The following is a 27,815-nucleotide window of genomic DNA, read 5'->3' on the forward strand; positions in this document are numbered from 1 at the left end:
CCATGTTATACCACTATGAACTGCATTGGTTGCCAGTTTGCTTCTAGATCAAGGCATTCTCATCTTTAAAGTCCTTCATGGCATGAGTCCAAGTTGGTTCCCTTATCTAAGGGAACCATCTTACTCCTATGGGATTGGCCTACCCCACCCACACTGGCAGAAGGGACATGAAGACCCTGTCGATCAAGCAATTCCAGCTGGTTGGGTGTTCAGGAGACTCCTGTCCTCTGGAACATTGTGCCCCTCCCCGGCAAGGTGAGATCTGCACACATCCAAAGTGGGGCCATGTAATTGTGGTGGTGATTAATAAATTATGACCCCATCCCCTATGTGATTTTGCTCCCTTCCTTGTCAATTTGAAATCAATCAAATCAATTGGAAATCTTTATCAATTTGAATTTGAGTTTATGTTGTATTTATTGTTCTAATGTTTAATCGTGTTGTATTTATTGATTGTAAGACGCCAAGGGCTGCCCCTGGGCAAGTTGGGCAGTATAAAAGTTTAATTAATAAATAAAGATGTTAAAAACAAACCAAGGATAAAGAAAATCTAAAAATGATAAATTATTTTTACTATATTACGTGCTTTTTTTTACCTCTTGAAGAAAAAAAGCAAATAAATATAACACTATAGAGAAAACAAATGCCCCAAACAATATAACAATATTTGATTCTGAGAGTTGCACTTTCACATTGATACCATGGTATGGCAGTAAAAACCTTAAGAGTTTATCAAACCACTTTAGACATGAGAATTAATGTCCTTTGTTAAAAATCTATTTGTCTAAATATTTAACAAAAGGATACAAATCCTATCCAATTTATTATTGTATTTTTTTAGTTCTAAAAATAGTACTACATAATTGAAGCGCCTGTGCTTTAAATACATATGAAGCATATGGCAATTTTCTTTGCCTCCTTTCCAAGCGGATTCTGAAGAAGAAAGTACATGGATAGGAAAGATGCTTGTCCCAGTTACAGTTCAGTCAGAATAAGTTATAAGCTGGTTGAATAAATAAGGAAATGTATTCTGCAACATTCAGTACTTTGCCTTTTGGGAATGTCAATTTACAAACTCAGGAACCAAAGATTTGAAATAGTCATTATTCATTCTCCGGGGGGGGGGGGGGTGTCACTTTCCACTTATCCAAAGAAAAAAAGGAAATGAGAGAAATAGTGTTCCATGTTACTCTGCAGTATGTTGACTAGAGACACAGTTCTTTTTCAGTTCAAATTGAAAATATGATGGATAGATGCATTTTTGTCACACTGTCATTTTCTCAAAAGCATTTTGAAGTACTACAATCTGCAATCTAATCTTTCAAAATGTATTTGCTCTAATATAAGCAAAATATATAAACAAACCAAAATCTCATTTATTTACTCAAATTCACTCAATAAAAAATGATAGTTATTTTCACTGTTTAAACATCATTTTCCACTGATAAATTAAATTGAAATTTCTTAAAGACCTATGGTACTGACTCTCCCTTTTACTTTCTATAGCTTGACAATATTGTTTGCAAACGTTGTTTGCAAATTAAGACTTAACGCTTATATCCTAAATAATAAAAGCAAACAAAATGAGTTAAACGTTGGATTTTATAAAGTTTTCCTTGGACAATTAGTTATATTTCACTTTGGAAGATACAGTAATATGCCTTTTTAAAATCTACTTGTATGCTATAGAGCTGAACATCTAACATTCAATGTCAAATGTATCATGGCAATGTTTCGACGAGGTCTCACTCGCCATCCTCAGGCTGGTGTTTTTGGCTATGGTGAGTGAGACCTCACCATATATATCACTTCTCCAGAATGCTATTTGGGCCACATATTACTACAGTGTAAAAATGTTCTCAGGAAAAATTGTATTGGAATGCATTAGACTGACTTGATATCTTTTGTCATGGCCTTTATGGTGGTTCAAGACACTCTTATTTATGCTTTTCAAAATTTATAAAAACTCGCTCTGAGTAATTACTGGAAGGCTTAATGTAAAATATCATCAACAATCCAACCTCTTTTCCATCTAATCTCTGGAAAATTATTAGTTAAGGGTTTCAAGGAAGCCCTACATAGGATGAAGATAAACTAAATGAAGCATAATCATTACAGGTTGAAAAACTACTGTACAGACTGTTTATATAAAAGCAATTTTGGAACAAAGAATCCTGAAGATTGCAGTGAACAAGTAGGTATTATCTTTGGGTTTACTAATTCCAGTGGCTGTTTTTTCCCCAACTTCAGTTTGTTTATCAATAACACCTTCGACTTCAGTTTCCCACATCCTGGTTACGTGCAGATTAGAGTGTAGTCCAATATTCTGATTTGCATTGGTTATCTTTGAGAAAACGTGATACAGCTGCAGTAATGCAAATAAAATTTGAGTAACAATGTGGAACCTAGTTTTCTTTTGCCACAATTTCCCTCTCATTTTCCCAAGCGCCTTTGCATACATTCATCTCCTTGCTGCATTTATGCTTTAGAAAGCAAGGCTGAAATCATCTTGTTTTTTTGTGCAAAGCAATTCATGACCAAAGGATTAACCCTCTCTAGTCAATACGTAAAAGGTAAAGGTTCTCCTTGCACATATGTGCTGGTTGTTCCCGACTCTAGGGGGCGGTGCTCATCTCCGTTTCAAAGCCAAAGAGCCAGCGCTGTACAAAGACATCTTCGTGGTCACATGGACTAAACGCCGAATGTGCACGGAACGCTGTTACCTTTCTACCAAAGGTGGTCTCTATTTTTCTACTTGCATTTTTACATGCTTTCAAACTGCTAGGTTGGCAGAAGCTGAGACAAGTAATGGTTACGCGGTGCTAGAGATTCGAACCACCGACCTTTCTGATTAACAAGCTCAGCATTTTAGCCACTGAGCCACCATCAATACTTTCACACAATGAAAAGCTAGAAGATGGATTGCTCCTACCCAGCCTAGATCAAGAGAATATGAATGATGGACATCCTCACTTGATCGCTTACCCAAGCTCCAATAAACTGTTCCTACCACATCTGCAACAATGCAGACATTCCTGAAAGATCTGAAATAAGTCACTGTCAAAGACTGAAATAGCTGAAGCTCCTCCTTGGGATAGAGTCCGTCAAACGCTCAATTACACATTATGAGTTTGCACAAAGCTTTGGTGAGGAAACACCCCAGGCTCCGAGTCTATGTCTTACTTAAAGCAAACAAGGGGGTGGGAGAAGAGTCAGCTTCAAGCGAAGACGGGTGAGGCTGTTTGGGAAGCCGGCTGCTGAAAAGGCAACCACAATCTCTTCTGAGAAGGGAGCGGAAAAGGCTGCCGGAGTTCTGCTTTTGCAGCCGAGCCACGGGGAGAAACAGAAGGGAGCCAGCCTGCTGTGATCGGGCTCCCTTCCTCCCCACGGTGTGGAGGAAGTCACGGTCAAAAGCCCCACAGGTCGGGGGGGGGGGGAACCCCTCAGATCCTCTCCCTTTCCTCTCAAATGACCCCCCCACCCGCCCCGTTAAAGCCCCACCTCGGGAGGGGCGACCCTCCCGTCTCTTCAGCCCGTAAGTTCTCCTTCAGGAACACTCACGACGGGTTCCAGCCGGTCCCCTTCCATCCTGGAATCGTCACTACCACTGATGCCGCTTTCGGTCCCGGACGGTTGAGCCCGGAGGTGCCCGGGGCGCGCGAGTCTGGTTCTCTCGCCCTCTCCGCAGACTCTCGGAACCGGTCGAGTCCGCCCTTCCCCCTCCCGAGAGCGCGGCGCGAGGGAAGGGATCAAGAGAGCACGCGCGAAGCGGCTACGAGGCGCCCAGCAGCTGCCACTGCTGCCCCTAGGAAACTACGGCTCCGGGCGGGTGGGCGGGTGGGGGGGAAGGAGGTGGGGCAAAGGGGGAGGGGGCGGGGCCTGCCTGGCAACAGCCTCCACGCCACAATGTGGGGGCGGAGCGTCAGCGCCACCTGGCACCTTTGTTGAGCCGCCGTTAGGGTGTTTTGTCCACCTTTCTCTTTCCAGGAAGGGAGCGGGGGAGGGAGGAAACTATAGAATGAGATCCCTCTCTGACCCATCCGTGTGTGGAAACCAGAAGGAGACTATAATAACTCCTCTCAAGAAGGGTGTCGGGATGGCCATGCCTCTCAGCCGGGCTCGAACCGAAATCGCTGCCACCTTTTTTCCAGCCTCACGGAACCTCCGAAGAAGTCCGCCAGGGCAGTTGCAACAAGGGCTGCGCGTAAACTGGATTTCTGTCTCAACGGTCAAAAAGACGAGAGCGGGGAAGAAAGAAGGAAAAGGACGCGTTGTTTTCAAAGCAAATGGGAGTTTTAGACTAGAAACGACAATTGCGGAAAGAACTAACCCGATTTACAATTTTCCGATACAGAGACCCGGTATAATTTTTCTTTGGGCAGAATCAGGAAAAGCACAAATCTTAACTGGCTGAAGCTTTGACTCTTTTCTAAAGCAAATTATGAGAATTGGCGCAGATTAGTTACCCTTTGCAGGCCTAGGGTTTCCACAACACATCTTTATGAGGAGTATCAAAACTGTTTCCCTATCCCAGCCTAAGTAAGAATTTAAGAATTATACTAAGCTGGGGAAATTAACTCTGAAAATATAATATCTGCTTTACTCATGATTTGATAACTGGAACATATTTACTGCATGCAGTGTTACTCTTAATATGGTAGTTGCACAAGTTTGTACAATGTGCATTCGGCCTTTAAATATATTTAAATGCAGTCCAAAACCTATTAAATCCATAAAAACAATTTATAAGGAAAGTTGGGTTGAGAATGACTATGCCAGTCACCCAGTACCTGAGGGTTTGCGCTGGCCATAAACTATGATTTACAAATGCACTAAATCTAAGCCAAAACCTTTGGGAAAGTAAATATCTTCAGATTAATTCTCTTTATATCAAATGTCTTTAATTCACTTTTAAAAAGTGTGATTAAAACAAAGAATCTGACCTAAAGCTTTATTTAAAATCATTTTTCTTTTCCTGTATTCAGCTCCTCCTCCCTCAAATCTTAGGGCCATTTGTCACTATCAGGCTGATTTCCATCCCTGAGTCAGCAGAAATTACCAATGTAAAAGATATCCTATCCGTTGTTAATCCATACCCTGCTTCAAGTCATTGCAATCCTGACTTCCTTCCAATATGACAATACTTAAAATATTTTATAACTTTGAGATTGCCTTTCGATGCTTGTGACGAGGGAAAATATCCATCAAAGGAAAGCTATCTGACCTTGAACCAGAGACAGAATGAAAACAAATGATGTATATAAACAAAAGCAAAAATCATGTTTGGCTACGATTATGCGGCAGTCAGATACCTTTAAGGGAAGATCTTTCCCTTAAAGCATAACAAAAAGTGATTCCACCATTGTTTAAAGAAAAAAAGAATAGTGAATTAAAAATAATTTAGCATCTAATAGGTGATAACATTTTTATTTTTATTAGCAAGCTAGAAATGCCAGCTGGATTATTTTGGGCCAGTCACACACTCTCAGCCCACAATGCCAGGCTCAGATGACAAGCCAGATGGTCAATTCCTCACACAACCAATGAAACAAAACTCACTTGAACAACAGCAAAAGGCAGACTCCCATAGTTACAAGGAAACACTAGGACTTAAATACACTTAAATATAAAATGGACTCATCGTAAGTCTATGGAGATTCTTAATCATCCAGATCATGGGTTGTCCCAAAGGTGCTTTCCCAAAGTCCAAATGGACTTTTTCGTTGTGGTCTTTTCTTAGAAAATGTTTAGTTTCTCATTCAAGAAGCTTCTTCAGTTCTGAACTAAAGTTCTTGAATAAGAAGCGAAATGTTGCCAAAGAAAAAAACAGCCCAGTTGCATTTGGGAAAAGCACCTTTGGGGCTCATCATAAAACTTCAACATTCCTTGCAAATACACACACAAACACACATACCATAAATGAGCTGCTGAAACAATGCCTGAGGCAGCAGAAGATGTGGGAGAAAGATCAAGCAGAAGTAGTGTAATGATAAGAGAGTACCCTGCATGGCATGTACAATGGACAGATACCTGAGGCGGCAGACATTGGGAAATCCTACCAGTGGCTGGAAGGGGATAGATTAAAAGATAGCACTGATCATACCAGCATAAGAACAGGCGCTAAGCACCCAATTCATAGGAACAGGGATCTACCACATTCAGCAGGTCCCGAGATGTTGGCTACACAGAGAGGCCTCAGAGGCAGTCCAACACATTGAGGAAGGGTATAAGATGCATGCAGGAACAGCATACACTGAATTGAACAACCAAGCAGCTGGCATCGTATATAGGAACATTGATAGTATGGAGCAGCTGGGTGATGTTGGTACCTGCTCCCTAAATCAGGTGCCATTCTTCACCCACTTTAACTCAAAGTTGGAAGGGCATTATGACAGTACAGTACACATTGCTGTTATCTGAAACCATGCTGTCATTTTAATTAATCTTCTGAAACAATAATTGGTTTCAATAACATGCCTATTTTCATTGAGAAACGTGGTCTTCCTTGAATCTCATTTTGGGGGATGCATTGTCTGAGTGGGACCACAGTTTGATGGAGGAATAGATCCTTCATCATACCCTCCACTTTTTTTCTTTTTCTGATTATTTCCTACTTTCTTTCACTCCTTCTTATTTCCCATCAAATTACACAGTAGGCTGCCAGAAAAGAAGAGATCATTTTGGCTACAGATTCAAGCTGAATGGAATTAGAAACTCTAACACTCTATAGAATATCAAAATGAATCAGAGAGTATATTTATTAGGAAATAGATATATATCATTCTTTGGAATAAATATACCAAAAATATACAATAATATTGCAATATCTTTAACAAGCAGTGATAGTATTGACCAGCAAAATACAGGCAAGGATATTAACACATACATCTAACTATAAGAGCAGCACTTTATTCCTTCTTCACCTCATCTATATTGGAACAAAGTGGCTCTGACTCAGCAGAGCTCTTGATGTACACTAATTGATTTTGTTGAAATGAATGCATTACAGTAAGAGTATTTCTGTCTGTTAGCAAAGAAAAGAGACTAAGTGTTTTTCTGGCATACCAAATACAGGAAACCACAGACTGTAACCATTTTCAGGGCAGATACGTGACTTCACAGTCTGTCATTAAGATGCATTGTATTGAATGGGGTTCATTCCCCAAGAATTGAATTAAATATGACAAGGATTCAGTCCTACTCAATACCTTGGAATAAACCCTGAGTATTTTGTCAGAACATACTTCTGCTATAAAAATTGATAGGCCTCATGAGAGTAGAATTATTCTTTTGCACAGAAACTAGCCTTTTCACAAAAAGACTGGACTAGATTCTTTTCCTATCCATTATTATTCAAGTGTGCAAGTTATAAGAATGAATCCTTATTTGGAACCAATGACAATGGTTCTGTATGATAATGTGAGCCATATTGAACATTTTTTACCATAGAAAAGCAGTATGTAAACAAACAATGAAAGATGAAAGTAGGTTTCCTTTAATGAGACACCATAAATTGCCATTAAGGGGAAAATTTGACATTAAAAAACCTTTTTGGTAACACATGAAACTGATGGACAATATCTTGTACAATAGGGCATCCGCTTTTATCTATAATCTTCCATCTCTCTCTATTTCTCTCTCACACACATACACACACTATATGAATTGTTTCTCAATCTTGACCATTTTAAGATGTGTGAATTTCAGACTCCAAAGAATTCACCAGCTAGCATGATGCACAATTGCACTCAAAAGTCAACTAATAACCAGTACAGCTTGTGTGGCAGTGATGACATATTGGAAATGCCAACAGGTTCTCTCTACTACTCACACCACTGCACTTTGAAACAGGTATAGTTTCTGGATGATCTTCAAGGGCAGCTCCATGTAGCAGCATGGCAATATTCAGTGACGTGTGGTGAGGGTTACCGTTGGTGAGGCAAGAGCGCAGCAGCGGTGAGAAGCAACGTCCCCACCGCTGTGTCCGACAGGCATCTCGCGTTTATGGCGGACATAAACGTGAGACGCCTGTCGGACACAGCAGCGGGGGTGTTGCTTCTCGCTGCTGCCACGCTCTGCTGCCTTGCCCCCTGCCTCCTCCGTCCCCGCTGACATTCCAAAAGGACATTCCAAAAGTATGCCGCCGAGGAGCAGCAAAGCCAGGATCATTGCCGCTCAGGTGGCCCCCACCGCCAGCAGCTTGGGTGTCCCAGCTCCGTCCAAGCTGCTTGCTGTCGCACTCCACCGCCTTGCCCCCCCAGAAGGCGGGAGAATCAGTGCCTCCTTTGCATATGAAATTTTTTGCTTTTTAACTCTTTCTTAACTTTTAAAAGGCGAAAAATTCCTTATGCAAAGGAGGCCCCAAGTTCTCTGGCCTCTTCCTATATTTAACACTGAGAGCAGACACCAAGCCACTGTAACTTGAAATCTGGTAGCAACTATCCTAGCTTTAATTATTTTTTAAAAATTCTTTAAAAAAAATTCCTTTCCCTCAGGAGACTGGTGAGGCCCCGCCTCCCCTGCCTCTAGTGACTGCACCTCCCTGGCAACATTCATACCCTAATCATCCAGTCACCAGATGATTAGGGTATGAATACGTCTCATGAAGGAGGAGGAAACAACCTATGTCCAAGGTGAAGCTGGGGAAAGGCCCTCTGGGCCACAAATGTATCTGATCTTCAAACAATAGCTATGACTCCAGAAAAGACCCCTGGTAGCTTATGAGTCTTAAATGGAGAAATTCAGTTTGAGATATGAGGACAAGCTGATTAACATCAAGCTTTTTCAAGATTAGATTTTAAAAAAATGTTCTGGGTTATTAAAAAAAACTATTTCATTTTGTGGCAGAATGACATGAAAATAGCAGGAATGGTAGATTACTGAAAAAAATAATCCTAACAAGTATCAAGGGGCATGATGGCTTAGTGGTTCAAGATGCTGAGCTTGTCATCTGGAAAGCCGAGAGCCCAGTTCAAGATCCCAGTGCCATCTGATGGGGTGAGCTGCCCCAATTCCTGTAAACCTAACAATTCAAAAGCATGCCAATGCAAATAGATAAATAGGTACGGTGGGAGGGTAACAGGGTTCTGTGTGCCTCAGCATACAGTCACGATAGCCAGATGACCACAGGGGTGTCTTCAGATAACACTGGCCACTTCAGCTAAGAAACTGAGATAAGCACCACCCCTAGAGTAAGACATGATTATACAGTGTAAACCTTTACTTTTAACAACCATCAGCTACAAAGATTTCACAGATTGATTTGATGAAATATTTGCCTAACTAAGGTAGTCTTTCAAAGATGATTTTAAACTTGGCATTTTTAAGATGTATGGACTTCAATTCCAAGAATTCTTAAAGTTGCCAACATCTTAAAGTTGCCAAGTTTGAACAATCCAATTGTGCATTGCCTTGATAAAGGTTGATATTGAGTAGTTCAAAAGTAGACTCAATCAGTAAGAAGAAGGGTGTAGCAATATTCCCAAAGATGGTGTTTGGGAATAATAGGAAGCCCAAATGGAAATTCTAATAAAGCTGTCTCTAACTTATTAGGAACTTCAACAGCCTGTCCCCCCACTCCCCACCTCACCCATATAATATGCTATTTGGAGATTGTGAAACTTCAGTGCCACAATGTGAAATAAAGTTTATTGCCAATAAATAAAATTATTCTAAAAGGAATGCAAGTTTTCAGCCTTTCAAGAACATAATTAGACAGAAACATTATAAGTCCTGAATCATTTCCTGGAAGAAGACAGCTTTCCTATTATAGCCCTTATTGTTATCATTGCAAAAGAAAGCATTTTTAGCACTTAGTAACATGAAACTACTGCATATGTGCATATTAGTCCTCCAAATGATCATAATTAACTTCTAGTTCAGTATTTTTCATTTTCCAAGATGGTTGGAGAATTCTGAGAGTTGAAGTCCACACATCTTAAAATTGCCAGGATAGAAAAACATGGTTAAGTACCAGACTCTTTGTTGTCTGGCTCCAGCATGTAAACAGGACAAAATGTTAACTAGCTAGAAAAAAATTCCAAGTTGTATTGATTTCATATCACTTGAGCATTCTACTGAACTCTTTCTTCAGCTCAATCTTAAGCAAAGATATTGAATCCTTCACATTTATTATTTTTTGAAACATGTATTCCACTTTTCTCCCAGTGACTCGTGCTCCGGGGAATAACAAATGTATTGATTTACTTTACTGTCACATTTATAAGAGATTATAATAAAAATCAAATTAATTATGTCCAACACATAGTTAAAAAATAATTCTTAAAGCTGTCAAGTCCTTTAAAAATTACTATAATCAAGTTAAATTATAATGGGCATTCAGTGGCAAATCTTAAATTAAAAGTCTTTCTAAAGAGGTCAGTTTTCAAAAGATCAAGAGAGAGGGGAGGTTATCCAGATGTTTCTCAAAGGATGGTCCCTAGAAATGGTGCCTTTACTGAAAAACAAGATGCTCTTGCATTTCCTTGAATTTCACATGGGGGGGAAATTGGAATGTCCCAACTTGAAATAGATGCACTGGACAGATAATATCCATTGGAAAATCATTGTTTATGTGCCATTAAATTGTTTTCACCACCTAGCAACCATATAGATTTTTCCATGACGATCTTTTTGTAACCTGTTCTTTCAATTCTCTCTGCAATCCACTCATTACTACTGTAACTGGGTCCATCCATCTTACTGCTGTTCATCCTCTTCTCCTCTTTTTTTTACACCTTTTCCAGCATTATGGACTTTCCCAGAGCAATGAACTCCAGGTGAACTAAATAGTGGGAAGGGACCAATAAGTACAGTTATTGTGTGAAATGATTGGCTATACAATGTATTTAAATAATTACTTTTATTTTTTAGCACCATGTGGTGAAGTGTTTATATAATACAAATTACTTTTGACAAACCCAAGCTTGTGAGGAAGATCACAAAGTCTTGAACTCTGCTTGAATCTTACCCCAAGACTTTGAAATTGAAATCTCCAAACACCATAAGCTAAGGAGATCATAAGATCAGACAAGTTATATAGTGTCAAGGAGGTCAGGAATGGCCTTTTTGTCTCATAAAACAAAAAGCAGGAGCCAAATTGCCAATTTTCCTTATATAGCCCAACAATATAAGTATTCGCAGTCCATCATCTCATGAACAGAGCCCCTGATTGCCACCAAACTTTCTTTGATGAGAAAGTGAATTTCATTCTGAATTAACTTGATCTTATTACATAGGCATTTGACATTTACAAGCAACAGCCTGAGACCAAAGATCTCACCAACTTCTATATTTTCCCTTGAACAATTTTTCTGAAGCTCTTTCATGAATCTTCTCTCCTATTCATTACTAACTCAATGTGCCCATCACCACTCATTATGTTATTGGATTGTCTGAATTTGTCTTATACTATTTCTAGCTGTTTCTCTGCAGATACCAATTCCCCAGGTATTTTGCCCCCACCTTTTGAGCTCAGCTTCATTTTGCACATCTGAATTTTTTAATACATTTACATATTTCATATTTTCTGTACCTTATTATTGAGGCTGATGTAGGTAGGAATTCCCTCCCACTTCTGTCACTTTGGGAGAATTCTCTTCCTTGAGTTTAGTATCCAATCCTTCTGTTAGTCACTGCTCAGTATATTTCCATGCCACATTGGCAGCCCATTCCTCTTTAATCAAATTGTTTTGATTTGTTATCAAAGCTTCTTCTGTAGAAACATGTTATACCAACTACATATACTGTCCTCTATTCTGATACTCTAATCCAGCAGCCCCCAACCTTTTGGGCACCAGGGACCAGTTCCATGAAGAGTTTTTTTCACGGACAGGAGGGGGCATGATTTCATGTGCTGCCTGCATCCCATGGATGGGGCTTCGCTTTTTTATGTGGCTTGGTTTCTTATATGCTGCAGACTAATGCTGATCCATGGACCTGGGGTTGGGGACCCCAGCATGGGAGGGAGGCTGGGGGTTTCCCCGTGGACGTAATGGGGCAGCAGGTGGGTGCTGCCATTGGTCAGGCCTCGGGGCTGCTGGGCCGGGTGAAGCTGGTTGGAGGAGATGGCCCCGGGGCTGTCGGCCTCGTGGAAGTTGTTGAGCATCTCCTCAGAGGAGCTGTGCTCGGGCTCCCCCAAGTCGGTGGTGCAGGAGAGCGAGATGTCCAGGATCTCGGAGGAGAAGTCCTCGGTGTGCGACTCGTCCAGGTCGTTTTGCTCTCCGTGTCTTCAGCAATGCTGTTGTGGAGCTGAGGCTGGCCGAGATCTGCACCGGGGTCATGGTGGTGATCTGGCACCCGCTCTTCTTCTTCAACTGGGCACCCGCTGGACCCCCAATGCCTCCTCCTCCCTGTGAGAGCAGCATCAGGCTCCGCGGTAGAGGCGCCCCGGGAGGGCAGGAGGAGACCGAGACGGAGGCAGAGGCCAGGGGAGGCAGCGTTGGCTGGGCCAGCAGGCCAGGAAATCCTCCAAGGCGGCGGTGCCGCTTCTGCTGCTGCCAGCCAGCCGAGGCAGCATCGCAGGCTGTGCCATCTTCCTCTCCTGTGCCTCCGCCGCTGACTCAGGCTGCAGCTGCTGCTACATTGGGGCCAGCAGGAGGAAGGCCCGCCGCCACTGACGATGACACCTCTGTCAGCCACCGGCCCAGCCGGGCTGAGGAAGAGAGGAGGAGGATGCAGCCGCTGCCCCCGACCCGGCTTCCCTCAGTGGCGGTGGTGAGCGGAGGTGGCCAGCATCCCCTGATGATGATGATGAGGAGGAGGAGGAGGAAGGAGCTGCTCCTGGTGACACAGATGCGAGGCAGTCCCCGCTGGCTGCGGCCCCATCCAGAGACGATGACGACACTGCAGCCACTGCCTCACGGGGCACCGTGGCCGCCCCAGCCCCACTGCACCTCAGGCTGATGACGATGACAATGCCCCATCGGAGCCGCCTTGGTGAGGCCATAGGTGGCTCGCTGTGAGGGGGGAGAGTGCGCGTGGCCGGACGGGCTGAGGAGATGGTCCGCCTCCGCCTCCTCTGGAGCTCCACTGGGCTGGGTGGGGGGAGGCCGGCTTAAGAGTGGGAGGAGGCAGCTGAGGATGGCGCAGGCGCCGCCCCACCACAGACAGCAAAGGCACGGCAGGTGGGGAGGGGGACGCCGAAGGGCTTCGGCTCTCCTTGGCGGAAATGGCTGAAGCTCATTGGAGGAGAGGTGGAAAGGGGAAAGAGTGTGCCACAGCCCAGCCACACATATAAAGGGACCGTCGGGATGAAGCTGGAGAGAGGCCGAACTGTTCCGAATATACTATACTCACGAAATGAACGCTATGGCATACGACACAGCTCAATTCCAATGCAATGTCACACGAAATAATTAAATCAAAATGAAAATAAATCAAAATCTATGAAAATTCAATATAACAATGCAATCAGAAACATTGAAATGGAATCATGAAATATTTAGTATAGCGTGTGTTGCTTTTACGTCCAACAGATGGCGCTGGTTTTCAAAAAAGCATGTTTTACCTGTCACAGGTGTGACATCTATATAATATAGGTATAAAAACATGCACATATTCGAATGCAACATTGTGTCAAAATTTCAAAGCAAACAGTGAAGAACTTTCAGAGATTAGCAATTTTGAACAAACGATCATTTACATTTATATTTATATAGATATTGGGCTTATTGATGAGTGCGAAAGTGAGATCTTGCTTAATGTCAAGCCAGCCTCCCTCAGCAACCAAGAAAGAAACCACTTAACTCCATTTCGCAGAATTAAGAGTACTGGTTATGAAAAGATAGCAGCTAAGCAAAGCAAGATCTGAGACAAAAGCGTGCGAAATCATACATATCAATATGTGACCAAACCCACTCTCCCTGGTAACCCCATCTCACAGTCCAATCTGAAAATCCCTTAGGTGTCATGTGAGTTCCATCTTCAAAGAGCATCATCAGGTTGGTATGCAGGACGGTTGACCTTGGCCATACCAATCACTATCTCCAGCATGTGCAGTAGATGGTGAGAACAAAACTCCCTTTTTACAATCTCTCCTGTACTTAAAACTTCCCTTCCCAAATACCAGTCCCCCCCACCCTGTTCAATGGCAGCCGAAAGCAAATAGAGAAACAGAGGCTGACATTTATATTATAGGATCTAGTAGACACACTTATTTTTGCCAAGGCCCCAGTGTAGATAATTTCCCAAGATATCAAATGCATCTATAACCAGGGCTGAAAAATGGATCTAGATCAGGAGTGTCAAACTCGCAGCCCATGGCTAGATGCAACAGGCGCTGGCCATGCCTACCCCTATTTTAGCAAAGGGGGAAAATACATCACGTGATGACAACACAAGTTTGACACCCTTGCTCTAGATAGTTGATATCATCCATTCATGTCCCTGAATTCATAACTTTGCCCAGGAGTAGAATATCTCAAACTGTTTGGAAATTATCCAACCTGGAGAAGAATTGAAAAAGAAATGAATAGCACCTCGCTAAAAATATATTTAGTGCCACCCTTTGTGCCATCCTTTGTCAACTTAGCCAGAACTTATCTCAACTTTTATTAGCTAAAAAAATAACAGTATACACATGAAAAGGAGATTCTCTTTTTCAGAGAAAGACTCTCTGAAAAATAATCTATTATAACTGGATAAGCCATATCCAGTTATAATTACAGCTATTGGATTTGTATCATATGTAATTGAAACAATTCCAAACTACTGAACCAAACTAAAAAGTTCCATAAAAACTGATTAGAGCAAGCTGCTGAATACTCCAAATTCTTTATACATAAAAAAGAATGCTGTGAGATTTTGACTATGCTAGAATGGTCCATTAGAGATTTCTGTACAGGCACAACCTTGGTATAGAGAAGTATTTCTTGCCCATCACCATCTCCCTGGAACTGATTTCCAAATAGGTTCTAACCTGTTCTATACTGTTTTAGCTTTCTCCTAGTATCAATCTAGGTTTCTTTCATATTTCATTGTTGCTGACTGTGAAAAAGCAAAAACTCATTTTGCTTTCCTGAACAGAAGAAAACACTCAGGGGCAATTCATACAATCATCCAAGTCATTTCCCTTTTCTAGAAGTGAGCTAGGGCTTTAACAGAACTGATCAAGGTAATGGAAAAATGTACAAGCCTGTCAAGAAATTTGGATAAATTAATAAATATATGTATTTGGAATAATCAGCTGTGATAGTCAAACAAGGAACTCAGAATATTTACAGCTGCTTACCAAATTTCCTGGGTCAAGCATAAGCTTTAGCCACATTTCAAATTCTTTGTCATACCAAATTGTTGTAGTCTTTTTCAACATTTACATTACAATGCAAATTAAATTCAGAAGACAGCAATTATACTACATATGTTCAACCTAAAGCGTTAATTACCTAAGCATTATATCAGTTCATTTTAATTAGTGCAGTTTCTTTCCATTCTCTAGATGGATGACTAAATGAAGATCAGGTGCACAATATTAGATGAAGATCAAAAATGTTTTTAACTATTGCTGCCCAATGACCCTAAAAGTGACATTGAGCTGTACTGAATACTAGATGAAAAGAAAGAGATTCTTCCTTACAACAAATATTAAAACTATCCAAAACATAAGTCTGTATTATATAGCATTTGCACTCATTACTTTTAAAAAGCTAGATTTAATTTCTGCTTATAATCAAAACATGGATCAACTAGGGATATGTAGTGAAATGACTTAAAATTCAGTCCTAACAGCAGGATTTTTCAGATTGGATATTCCCTATAAGTGAAGTAGCCAGATTCCAGTTTGGTGCCTAAGTGAAGCTCTGGTTCTGATCTATTTTTATCTGCAGCTTTAAGTCACTGCAAGGCTTAGTGCATAGCAGCTGAAACCACCCCTAATGTTTTTTTGTTATAGACACAAATGAACATGTTGATATGGTCAAAGTTTGGGATGTGCCCAACTCCTAGCATTTCAGACTGCTGTAGTTACATTCCTTACTCTCTGACTTCTGGCCCTTTTGCATTACGCTGCAGAATAGGCAGAAGCATCTACCCACTTTCCAAACCACTTTCAAGGTTTTACATGGTTTTTACTAGCCCTATTTTTTAAACATGACTTTAGTGTTCTTTTAAAGGAACACTAGGCTTCTGTTTAAAAAAAGTGACCAATGCTTACCTCAACATGTTGCACAAAGAATGATTTAAACGGGCAACAGAACCAAGTTCTATCATCAAAAAGACACTGCATTACAATGTTTATGCTAATTCTGTTGACAATGGTTGACAATGGTTTTGCACTTAATTTTTAATTGGGAGTGGGCAGAACCATTCTACTTTATTCCCCAGCCTGCTTCTTGATCCTGATGTTCATAGCCACTTACAGCAGAATGCTATTTATTTGCAGAACTGAGGATGGACATTTCTTCACCTATCACTATTTGTCTGCTACTTACAATTCTATCTTTGGACATGAGTTTAGCACTCTTTGAGAATAAAACCATACTCATATTCAGAAATAGCCTGATTGATAGTTTTGGCATGTAACACTTATGAGTTATAGTTGAGCAATTTAACAAATGCATCATTCCACCTGACATCAAGGAGAGTAATTTTCCCACTCACAGGTAACGATAAAAAGGAACAAAGCCAGGGAAAATCTATTTCCCTTAACTTATCCCATTTTAAAACAGTAAGGGCAACACTACTCACTGGCTTCATTATTGAGGTGTAATAGGGTTAGCAATGACAACAGCACAATTTGTACTTTCCTACTACTCACAGGGAAGGGAAATATTTTGGCACGGCTGTTAAAAAGCCCACATTCAAGATCCCTCTTAGTGATTTATATTATGTTCTAGCACATCTCAGCCATTTCAGAAGCAATCACAACAAGTGATACTTATCACTAATGGGATCCCATCGTAGTTTCCATGAGAAATACCAGAAGGTGTTAACATAAGTTATGCAGGCAAGATTCAATCCAAGGGATCTATCACTTCCTTGTTCAAATTTATGGCCTTCATGTGTGTGTTAGTTTACAATAATAGATTATGCTGAATAGGTAAAATGTGAATTACTGCACAATACATTTGGAAGACACCTCCAGTGTAGAAAATCTTACCTCCCTGTGAAAGATACATTTATCCCAAAGAACTTTTACTTTCTAAATCAGACAATGTAAGACACATGGTCATTTAGAAATAGGTTTTAGTACTATTCAATGTGTTGTACTCCTAAATCTAATTTATTCAATTTTAAAATCTTTGCTTTCAACAATTTCCCCAAGTGACATAGAAAAAAAGATTAAAAGCAAAGATTAAAGCAACCTGGTTGCAATCAATAGAGATGCTTCAGGTGTAGAAACAGCTCAGCTGTAAAAGCCTGGGATGGGGATTATGCACCTTATTATCCACATTACACTTTCAGCTGTACCTTTGCAGTAAGTTTCAATGACCATCCTGTGGAATTGCTATAATTCAGAACATCACCATGGAGAACAAACTATACATTGGTTTTCATTCTAATTTTTATTATTTTAATTCCCAGACCATTGAATTATCAATTATAGTAATGAGAAACTAGTTTAGGACAAATTAATGATATCATTAATCATACAATCTCAAAATCTTTTGTCTCTAGTACTTGTTGAGTTCTGACAGGAATTGCTACCATACTGAGTTCACCACGTGCTTAAGCAAACTCTGCACTGCATAAAATGATCTTGATTGATTTTTACATCATAGTTTAGTGTACCCTTGTAAACCCAGCCAATTGTGATTCATTTAACACCTTGACTTAACAACTTGCATAACTGTTAGTACAAAGGAAGCTAATACAAGCAAAGAGACTTATTTCAAATACCTAGTAGCCGTTTTGGCATGTCATACTTACCAGTTATCTGAATCATGGTTTAACCCAGATTTCGGGCTTTATATGCCACATTCACTGAACTGTGAACTACAGGTAGTCCTTGACTTACAGCAGTTCATTTAGTGACTGTTCCATGTTACCACAGCGCTGAAAAAAGTGACTTGTGACCAGTTTTCACACTTACGAAAATTGCAGCATCCTCATGATCATGTCGTCAAAAATGATTGGTAACTGACTCATATTGCTGTGTCCAGGGCTCCTATGATCCCCTCGGTCTGACTTCATGACAAGCAAAGTCAATTGGAAAACCATATTCGGTGTTACTAATTTAACAACCACAGTGATTCACTTAACAACAGTAGCTAGAAAAGTCGCAATACGAGACAAAACTCACTCAACCGACATTTTACTCAGCAGCATAAATATTGGACTCCGTTGTGGTCGTAAACCGGGGACTCCTTGTAAGCGGCGGAGTTCGCAAAACCCCTTGGGCTAAGCGTGATTGGCTACTACTTGGTGGCTTAACTACGTCCTGCGAAGACAGCCAGGGAGCTAGCTAGTCCTAAGCGTAGAATCGCTGGAGGATTTGAAATCCAGCTCGGCCGTTGGGTCTGTTAAATAAACAAGAGCCCGGCGTGGTCTAGCTAGCCTAGACTCCCGGAGTAGCGGCTTACGACTCACACACAACTCACACTTGATTCCAGAGGGCGGACAAAGCTGCCCGTCCAGTCGCTCCGGTTAAGCAGCTCCGCTCGCGGAAGTCCGCCTGCCTCTCCCTTCGCCGCCGCCTCGGAAACTCTCTTTCTCGCGGCTGGTCAGTTAATTCCCGCAAGTCTGAGCCGAAGTTGCTTTGCACCTGCGAGCGGGGCACCCGGGGGGGCTTACTTTGTACTGGATGCCGAATTACCGGCGACAAGCACCGGGGGAGGGTTTTTTGGGGGGGGCGGGGAGGCGAGAGGGAATTCGCTTTACCTTGCCTTTTGCTAATAGCTCCACTATGTAGCCGAACGCGCGCTCTTCCTTCGATTCGGACATCGTTTCCAATAAAGCCCCGCGGAGGCAGACGCTTCCAGCGCCACCCCCGCTCGCTCCACGCCCCCGGCGGCGTCAGTCAAGCCCCGGCGTCAAAGCAGCGGAACTCCAAGGAGAGATGAGGACCATCCCCGTCTTTCCTCCTCGACTGCCCCCCCGATCGGAAGTGGCCGTGCCAAGAAAACCGCGAACGCCGCGGCCCCTGAGGAGGACTGCCGCGGCGGACAGGGTGGGGGGAGACGGACACAGGGCTGCCTTAATGAATTCTGTTTGACAGCAGGTCAAGGAAAAGGTGAGCGAAGGAGAAAGCGAAAAGAAGCTGCCCGGATTGGAAACGATGAACAGCTGATCTCCGGACAATCGCATTCCCTCTAGAGGAGGCAAAGGTTTTATCCCCACTCTCTCTCTGGGGAATAGCTCTGATCCAATAATCAGGGGATCAAATGAACCCAAAGCCAGATCATTTCAGCAGGGGGACCTTGTTTACTCTTAGGACAGTTGTAAGCCAAAGCCATACAATCAGGAGGCTGATGACACCTTTCCCACTGGACAAATTACAGGTAGTTCTCAACAACAGTTCATTTAGTGATGTTCGAAGTTACAACGGGAAAAAAGTGACTTATGATCATCTTTCACACTTATGACCATTGCACCATCTCCATGGTCTTGTGATTTCCATTCAGATGCTTGACAATTGACTCATATTTATGACGGTTGTAATGTCCTGGAGTCATGTGATCCCCTTTTGCCAACCTTCTGATGAGCAAATTCAATAGAGTAACTAGATTCACTCGTTACTAATTTAAGCACTGCAGTGATTCACTTAACAAATGTGGTGAGAAAAGTTGCAAAATGGAGCAAAACTCACTTAACAAATTTCTCACTTAACAACATAAATTTTGGGCTCAATTGTGATTGTAAATTGAGGACTCTATGTATATATAATCTGGGAAGTGGATATTCTCTTTTGTTCATATTTTAAATCCTGATGTCAGACTTGAGCCATTAATTGTTCTTGTCCTATTTTTCCTATATAGACTCCAGAAGGGTGTTGATGCTAGATCAGGGGTGTCAAACTCAAGGCTAAAATCTGGCCTATGGGGCCACCCTGCAAACAGCGAAGGATTGGTCCACAGTTCCTCTGCCAGTGAAAAAAGAGATCAGGAGGGCCGCGTGCAACCCTTCTGACTTCCGTTTTTGCTGGCAGAGTGTTGCAGGAGATCATTGCAGCTGAAAACAGAGCTTGGCAGCCCATTTTCACTGGCAGAATGCTCTGGCCACCATAGGCGTCACATCAAGGTGGCCATGTCCACACTGGCCACCCACCCTCAAGGTCAAACACAACTCTGATGTGGCCCTCAATGAAATCAAGGTTGACACCCCTGGGCTAGATAGTGGCGTCTGCCCTACTGGAGAAAGAGCATGTAAAAGTGTTGCTGATCTTGTGTGCTTGTTGGGGCCTGTGACGATGTTCCTGGCATAAATGTGAGGGCAAAGGAGATATCTGATCTCCCCATATCCATTGCGACAGCACCATCACAAATCCTATTGATGTTGATGCCCACTCCAAAATAAATGGTCATAGAATTGCATGTTTATTAGGACTCTTCATGCTTTGAAAATAATTTAAAAGTGTTTCAGACTTCACTTGACTGTAATCGCAAAAACTCTTTACTATTCATTAAAACAATACTCTTTTCCCCTGGCCAATCCTTGTAAGCCTGGCAAAAAGATGCTTCTGGGTTAAGAATCAGATTCATTTTAATCAGTAGTAGATTTTTTTAATGCAGGTTTCCCCCCCCCCTTTTGAAAAGTGAAAAAAGTTAGGCTGCTTTAATGAACAGCAGAGAAGTGCTACTCTCCTGCAAGATTATTCTTACTAATGATTTCCTAGTTAAAGTTTTTTGTATTTTTTGACTCCAGTATAGTATTTTACCAGATTTCTGCAGTCCTGATATATTGTGCCTAGATAGCATTTTAAGTAATTCTCTCTTTTTCCTTTCTTTTCTTGCCTATTCAGCATACTCTTTTTGGAAAACAACACAGGTGGGTGTTGGTTCATCATTCCACTGTTTTGCTATTTGAACTGAGTTAGGTATGCTGTTATGTCATTGTGGTAGACTAGCTGCTGAATTGAAGTAATCAGGAATGCAACATTGAAAAGGAGGCAGGGTGATGCTAAGCAGGAGTAGGAAGAAAGAAGTATGCCCTCATCAATCTGAAATGACTACTAAGTGTTACAACAGATAAATCTGATTTTATCCCTGAATGGCTGTAATAGATTTTGGGGCTTTGTTTGGTAGTGTTGCCACAAGAAGAAAAATACTACCCTAACTTTAATACAACTAGGTAAGGCTACCTTATGTGTCAAGATGAGATGGAACTAGGTCATGGAGACATGTGCTCCCCCCACCCAATTGCTGGGGCATGTTTGCATCATAGTTCAGTACAAGTGGAGAAGAGCCCATTACAACACATTTGCAGTGTGTTCTTACAAACTGAAAGCCAAATTCTGATCTCAGTTAATTATGTAACCTCATTAAATCTATCCATAGAGCTTCTTGAGAGCTACTTTAGGAGAGTTGAATTGCTCTTTTCAGAGTGTTCAATGGTTATTGTTACTGCATTGATATTATAGCTTTCTACAGTTTAACCTTGATACAAAATACTCTTCCCTTTAGAAAACTGAGCACAAAGCTAGGTATCAAGCTCAATTGTTACTGGATACTCTGCTTTCCACTCATTCATTAGCTAAACAGCTTGCTATTTATTATGTCCTGTTTCAGCAAAGGCACAGGCCTTCTCCGGTGACTTAACGTTTTTCCCCTTGTTCGGTACTGTCTTATAAAGTTTTGCAACTAAGCACCCAAATGAACTACATAACTCGATACAAAAAAAAAAAAGGAACAGTCATCAACCAATACCAAAAAGAGTTCAAAGAAGAAGAGAAAGGTAGAAATGTTATATTGCCGGTCTTGTTTCTGCCTTGATTACAAAACAAGTAATATGTATCACCTTCAGTAGTTGATGAGGCCTTTCCTCTGGCAAACTTCTCTCAGTTCTTAAGTCCAGAAGGTGGACCTATGATGCATACTGTAGCCATCTTCTTTCTGAAGTAGCTTCTGCAGGGCTTGTATTTTAGTTGAAGCCAAGGAAAATTGGCTTGTTAAGCAACAACCTTGGGAAGGCAAAGTGCATAATGCTAAATTCCAGCTAGCTACGGGGCTGAACTGCCTTCTGAACTACCCTTGTTTGACCTTCAGTTATCCCATTGTTTTATGTTTCACATTTATTTTGCTCTCAAGAATCAACTTTTGCTGGATTGAAGAGAAATACAACATCAACTCCTCCCTTTCTCTGAATTCAAACTTAGTGGTGAAACAGGCAACATTGGAATCAAAGGTCGTAATTGGAATTTTGCTCCCAATTTTAAAAGACAAAGAGCACAGGAAAAAAGTTGATTTATATATTTGATAGCCAAAAATCATAGAAAGCCTGGTAGAACCTTTAATAAAGATCAAAGGCATAAGCTTTCTTGAGCTGCCCCTCATTTCATCATATGTAGTGAGTAGCTAGATTGATGTAGAATATGAATTGTGGTGAGGCAGAATGAGGGAGAGGACAGATTTGGTATGTAGATGCAAGTTACATATGAGACAGATTATCAGTATCTTTTGCTATTAAAACCCATTGTGTTTGTTGAGAGTTTCTGAGATTACCCAAATCTTTTGTTTGTGTGTTCATCAGTTCTTGCTCAATAGTTGAGTTAAGGATCTTTGAGTTCAGCTAGAGAGTATCCTGGGAAGATGATTTGTTCTAATACTATTTTGCACTCAGACAAGAAAGATCTGGGCTGGATCTAATCAGTGTTGATTAACCGCACCTATTGCTTTGCATTGTTACAATTTAGTGGAGAAACGCCCTTTGACTCCTGAGTACCTAAGGATAAGATGCAGAACATAGCAAAGAAAGCAAACTAGGAGATTTGGGGGGGGGGGAGGGCGACATCACAGCGGTGAAAGAAAGGTTTTGGAGTCTCTTAAAAGCTAACAACTGTACTTCCATCAGCTTGCATGGACTGAAGGTGAGTTCATTTGAGGGACATGAAGCATTATTCTAAGTTAGCAGATAGATTGTATTGGAGGCAAAAAATACTAAGGAGTAAAGTCAGAGTAAAATGTAAGCAGCACAAATTTTACCGTCACAGTGTGTATTCTTTGTCTTTTCTTTGGATCTCATTGCTTTCAGCCTCATATAGAGAGGGCTTTTAAAGGATGTTCTATGCCACTGATGGCTAACCTTTTTGTCATCACGTGCTGAAAATGCGTGTGCGCCCCCACACCCCTGTGCAAGTGCATGTGACCACCATGCTTCCCCACCCCTGCGCATGTGTGCATGACCGCCATGCACCATTTTTGGCCTAGTAGGTCTCCCTGCAGCCTCTTAGGACCAAAAATGGGCTGTGGGAGAGGGGAGCGCCTCCCTCCCCCATGTTCTGCCCCCCATACATATGCATGAAACCCTGCCTGCTTCACCATGCATGTGCACGCACGTCTCCTGCATGCACTATACCCCCATACATGTGCACCAGAGACCCTAAAATCAGCTAGCCAGTGGGAGGTGTGTGCTCATGCGTGGTAGACCTAAGCAGGGGCAACAGCTCGCGTGCCCGCAGAGAGGGTTCTGCATGGCATCTGTGGCACATGTGCCATAGGTTCATCATCACAGTTCTATGCTATAAGAAAAGTTTGAAGATGAGATGAATGTTACTGAATAATTTTAGATTCCATTGCATTGCTTGAAGGTTCCTAAAGTATAGAGTATTTTAATCCAGCAATAAGGTATTGCTAGATTGAATAAGGCCTGGGATGTCTGGAAGGAGATGGGGAGTGAGGAGGGGTTAAAAAAAGCCTGAGTGGCTGTAATTGTGTGATTAAAGCTCCATCCCTTTCTACATGTATGTGAAATCAATGCATTATTTTAAAAAATGGGATTTCAGTTACACAATTACATGTACTTTCTTGACTCACCTCTCACTGAATAAAGTTTTAAGAATAAACAAGGCAGAATTGCAAACAACTACATTTTCTTAGTCATGCTTGTTAAAATCATTAACAGTGAGAATCATTTCAAACTTGTATTTAATTTTTATTCTGAAACAGAAATCAGGCCTGCTTTTTTCCATGACTTCCGTATTAGGAATATTTTATGCTGCATCTAAATAATGCACAACATGATATCCATGTTTTGTTACATAGCTGAGGTTACTGTATTGTTTTGATCATAAACAGAATTTCTTCACAGAAAAAGCTACTGCATATAACATCAAGGCTGCATAGTCAGATCCTTGTAGAATGAAGTGGCCCTGCTTTCTGAAGCTGTCCTTTGTGTTTGGTTAAGCTACCAAACACCTGCCGGGATAAATACAGTTTTGAATTGCTTGCTAAAGTTATCAAAGAGAAGCTGGATGGAATTTCAGCACTTTGAGCTCTTGAGTCTGCTCTGGTTTCCACAAGATGCTCAGCCGTATTATGATTTGTTCTTGATTGAGATCCTCCTCTATGAACTCAGTCACTGCAATTTATAAACATACCATGCTTCTGGTTTGGTATGTTGTGTGATATTTTTACCTCAAAGTGACAGTGTGAAGTGTCTTTCAGCCATTATTTGTCATGGTTCCATTATCTAAGGGGCTGCAAAGAACAGAGGCTCAACCTATTCTCTAAAGCAATGGTCTCCAACCTTGGCAACTTTAAGACCTGTGGACTTCAATTCCCAACTCAACTTCAGCTTTGCTGGCTGAGGAACTCTGGGAGTTGAAGTCCACAAGTCTTAAAGTTGCCAAGGTTGGAGACCACTGTTCTAAAGCACCTGAAGGCAAGGACAGGAAGCAATGGATGGAAACTAATCAAGGAGAGAACCAACCTGGAACTAAGGAGAAATTTCCTGGCAGAACAATTAATCAGTGGACTGACTTGCCTCTGGAAGTTGTAGGTGCTCCAACACTGGAGGTTTTTAAGAAAAGATTGGACAACCATTTGTCTGAAATGGTATAGGGCCATGATGGCGAACCTATGGCATGCATGTCTGAAGTGGCACACGGAGCCATGTTGCCTGGCACCCGTGGTGTCACCCGTTCCTCTTCCAGATTTCTGGTGCTCATGCGAACGTGACACTCAGCTGGCCTTTGTGCATGTGGCAGTGCTAGAAACTGGAAAATCTGGTCTTCTGTTTTCCGGCATGAGCATACATGCTGGCCAGCCGATCGGCACATGTGCATGCATGCCAGTGACCAGAAGACTTGCTGGCTGGCGCGCATGCACACGCACGAAGCTAGAAATTCATTTCCCAGCATGTGCATGCTCCATGGGCAGCTCCTCTTCCGGGTTGCAGCCCAAACAAGCACACACACTTGGTGCCAAAAAGGTTTGCCATCATTGGTATAGGGTATCTGCTTGAGCATGGGATTGGACTAAAAGACCTTTAAGGTCCCTTCCAACTCTATTATCCCAATGCAGCTCCTATAAACAGGCATTTATATCAGGTTATTAAAATTCAAATTATAAAATTTTATAAACATTTGAAATAAAGAATATAGATACTGGAATGTTTGAAAGTGGATTTTGTCTAGGACCATGTCAGTGCGTGCAACTGAAGTTCTATAAATAATACAAGGTGTTGATGTTTCTGACATATTTCTCATGAAGTTTGTTTCCTGAACTCTATGGAAAAGCCTTGCTCACTTAGCACAAGACTTTAACATTAGAGTGTTCAACTCTGAAATATGGGTTGTGTAGACCCCTATAAATATTTCATGTATAATGTTCTATTTGCCATTATGTATTTATAAGCAACAATCCCAAGTCAATGGAAAATCATATAACAATTGCCTTGATATTTAAAAATGTACCATTTGGAATCCATATCCACCTATCTATTGCAGAAACCTTGAATTAATCTTTGATCCTTGAATTAATTGCTACATTTTTCCCTTCTTCTTTTTCTTGGTTTAATCATTTTATGCCCAATAAGTAGAGTCTTCTGGATGAGTTGAAAGGCATTTTTAACACAAGAGCATGTGTAAAAGACAGACATAATTAACCAATAGGGCAAGAATTTTTTTTTAAAGCCAACAAAGAAGCCAGTACACTCAGGGTTAAAATAGTAATTGGCTTTGAAGTGTCAAGTAAGTAGTCTAATTATGCCAAAGTAATAAACAAGATATTAAAGATTTATGAAAGGAAAAAGGGTGGTTGGCCAATTAATTGTAAAGGCAGGAAATCTCAGAAGATCTTCTAACATAAATATATCAGACAGCAAATAATCTTTCTCCCCCAAACAGTTCTATAGAACAAAGAATGAACTGACAAAGCTGCAAGTTCTACTTTTCATTTTCAATTTCTAATTAACATACTCTTTCTCTACTTCATATGAGTCCCTGACCTTGTAACATTGAAGAAAGAGAATCATGAGAAAATGTAATTATATTGGTGTGCAAAGAAATTCATTAAGAAAGCAAAAAAAGATGGAGTGTAGAGAGAATAATCTGAATGGCACCTGAACTAGAAGTTGCAATGGAAATCTGAGGAGACCTATATACATTTTTCCCCCTGAGAACTCAGCAATAAGAATGATTTGCCTCTGGAGTTTCACAATTACTCAACTACATATTTAAACAAATGTTTCCTGCATCTAAGCCAACTTTCTAAGCAATGATAATGATGGAGGTTTCACTAGAAATGTTCCTCTCTAAGGGAATCTCTAGTAAAAGTCAAAAGACTTATATGGTCTGAAGAAAAATTAAAGTACAGCTGGTTTTTAAATAGGTGAACAAAGCATTGCTTACACAATTGTGAGTGCACATTACAATGGTGATAAATGTTTTAAAGGTTTAAACCCATTCACGTCTAAATATTTTAAATGTGCTGGGACTGAAAAACCTATTGGGTGAGCATTGAGAGAGTGGAAAGTTTATGAATACTGTATAAAGCCGTCTACCTTGCAAGCACTTGTAGCTGTCTGAAAGTTACTGCACACAGCATGCAGTTCACATACTGTAATATATTTTCTGTACATATGTGTGTTGGAGCTAAGGGAATTTTCATTTGCTTTTAGCCACAAAAATATTCCATTGATTAATGGTTATAAGAAGCCCTTGCAGCTGCTAAAAGAGGAGGAATAGGAAAGGCAAAGGAGTGAATGAGAGAATGAACCTAATCCAGATTTGGTATCGGATCAACAGCTGCAACAAAATTTTGTTTCCTTTTTTGGAAGGGAAGTCGTGGGAACTCTTGATCTCCAACACATTCCATAGTCTGCACGTGCCTTTGAGATCAACATACAAGGGGCCCATGTTACATGTATTCAGATTCCACAGTGCCATTAAATATCAAAGTCCACAGAACCAAACTAAACTTGCATGCATCTGTAAAAGCTACCTATTTTTAGGCTTTTGGAAGTGCTAGTACAGGGAATGTTTTGTAGCCCATTACGGCAAGCAGTGGATAGGAACAATTCTAGACACTTGCATCCTGTAAGATATGAAGAGTATTTATTTTCAGCAAGGCTATTGAAAGTAACAGCACCCTCAAGGAATCATTATAAATAGCATGATCACTATAAACATCTCATTTTATAGTGGTCATTTGAAGAATTTGTGATCACATGATCACATCTCAGATGAGATGGCCAACTTTTCAATGGCAGTAAATAGTACTTAATTATGAAAAGAAATAAGGACACAATTGGCAATTGTTGATGCAAAGTGGACAGAAATATATCATGCATACTGGCTTTGCCAGAATTTTCTAATTTGAGGAGTCCTTACTGTTTAAAGTTTGTTTGCTTGCAGACCCTTTATTAGGTGACATCAATGCAAATGGTTTGCTCCCATATATAGTAGGCTGTCTTGCAAGCATTGATGGAGGTATGTTTTACTC

General features: G+C 41.1%; 1 protein-coding gene across 1 annotated transcript in view; it reads right to left on the reverse strand.

The window, feature by feature from the left end:
• The window catches only part of TRIM36 (tripartite motif containing 36), a 30,731-nt gene extending 27,017 nt beyond the window's left edge, over window positions 1-3,714 (reverse strand). Inside the window, exon 1 of the mRNA XM_087715817.1 lies at window positions 3,562-3,714. Within this exon, the coding sequence (XP_087571943.1) occupies window positions 3,562-3,588 (27 nt within the window). The 5' untranslated portion in view covers window positions 3,589-3,714. The remainder of the gene's footprint in view (window positions 1-3,561) is intronic.
• Between the last annotated feature and the right edge of the window lie 24,101 nt (window positions 3,715-27,815).

Source organism: Thamnophis sirtalis, unplaced genomic scaffold, assembly GCF_051295495.1.
Source record: "Thamnophis sirtalis isolate CommonGarterSnake01/CBP01778 unplaced genomic scaffold, rThaSir2_p1.2 scaffold_5, whole genome shotgun sequence".
NCBI lineage: Eukaryota > Metazoa > Chordata > Lepidosauria > Squamata > Natricidae > Thamnophis > Thamnophis sirtalis.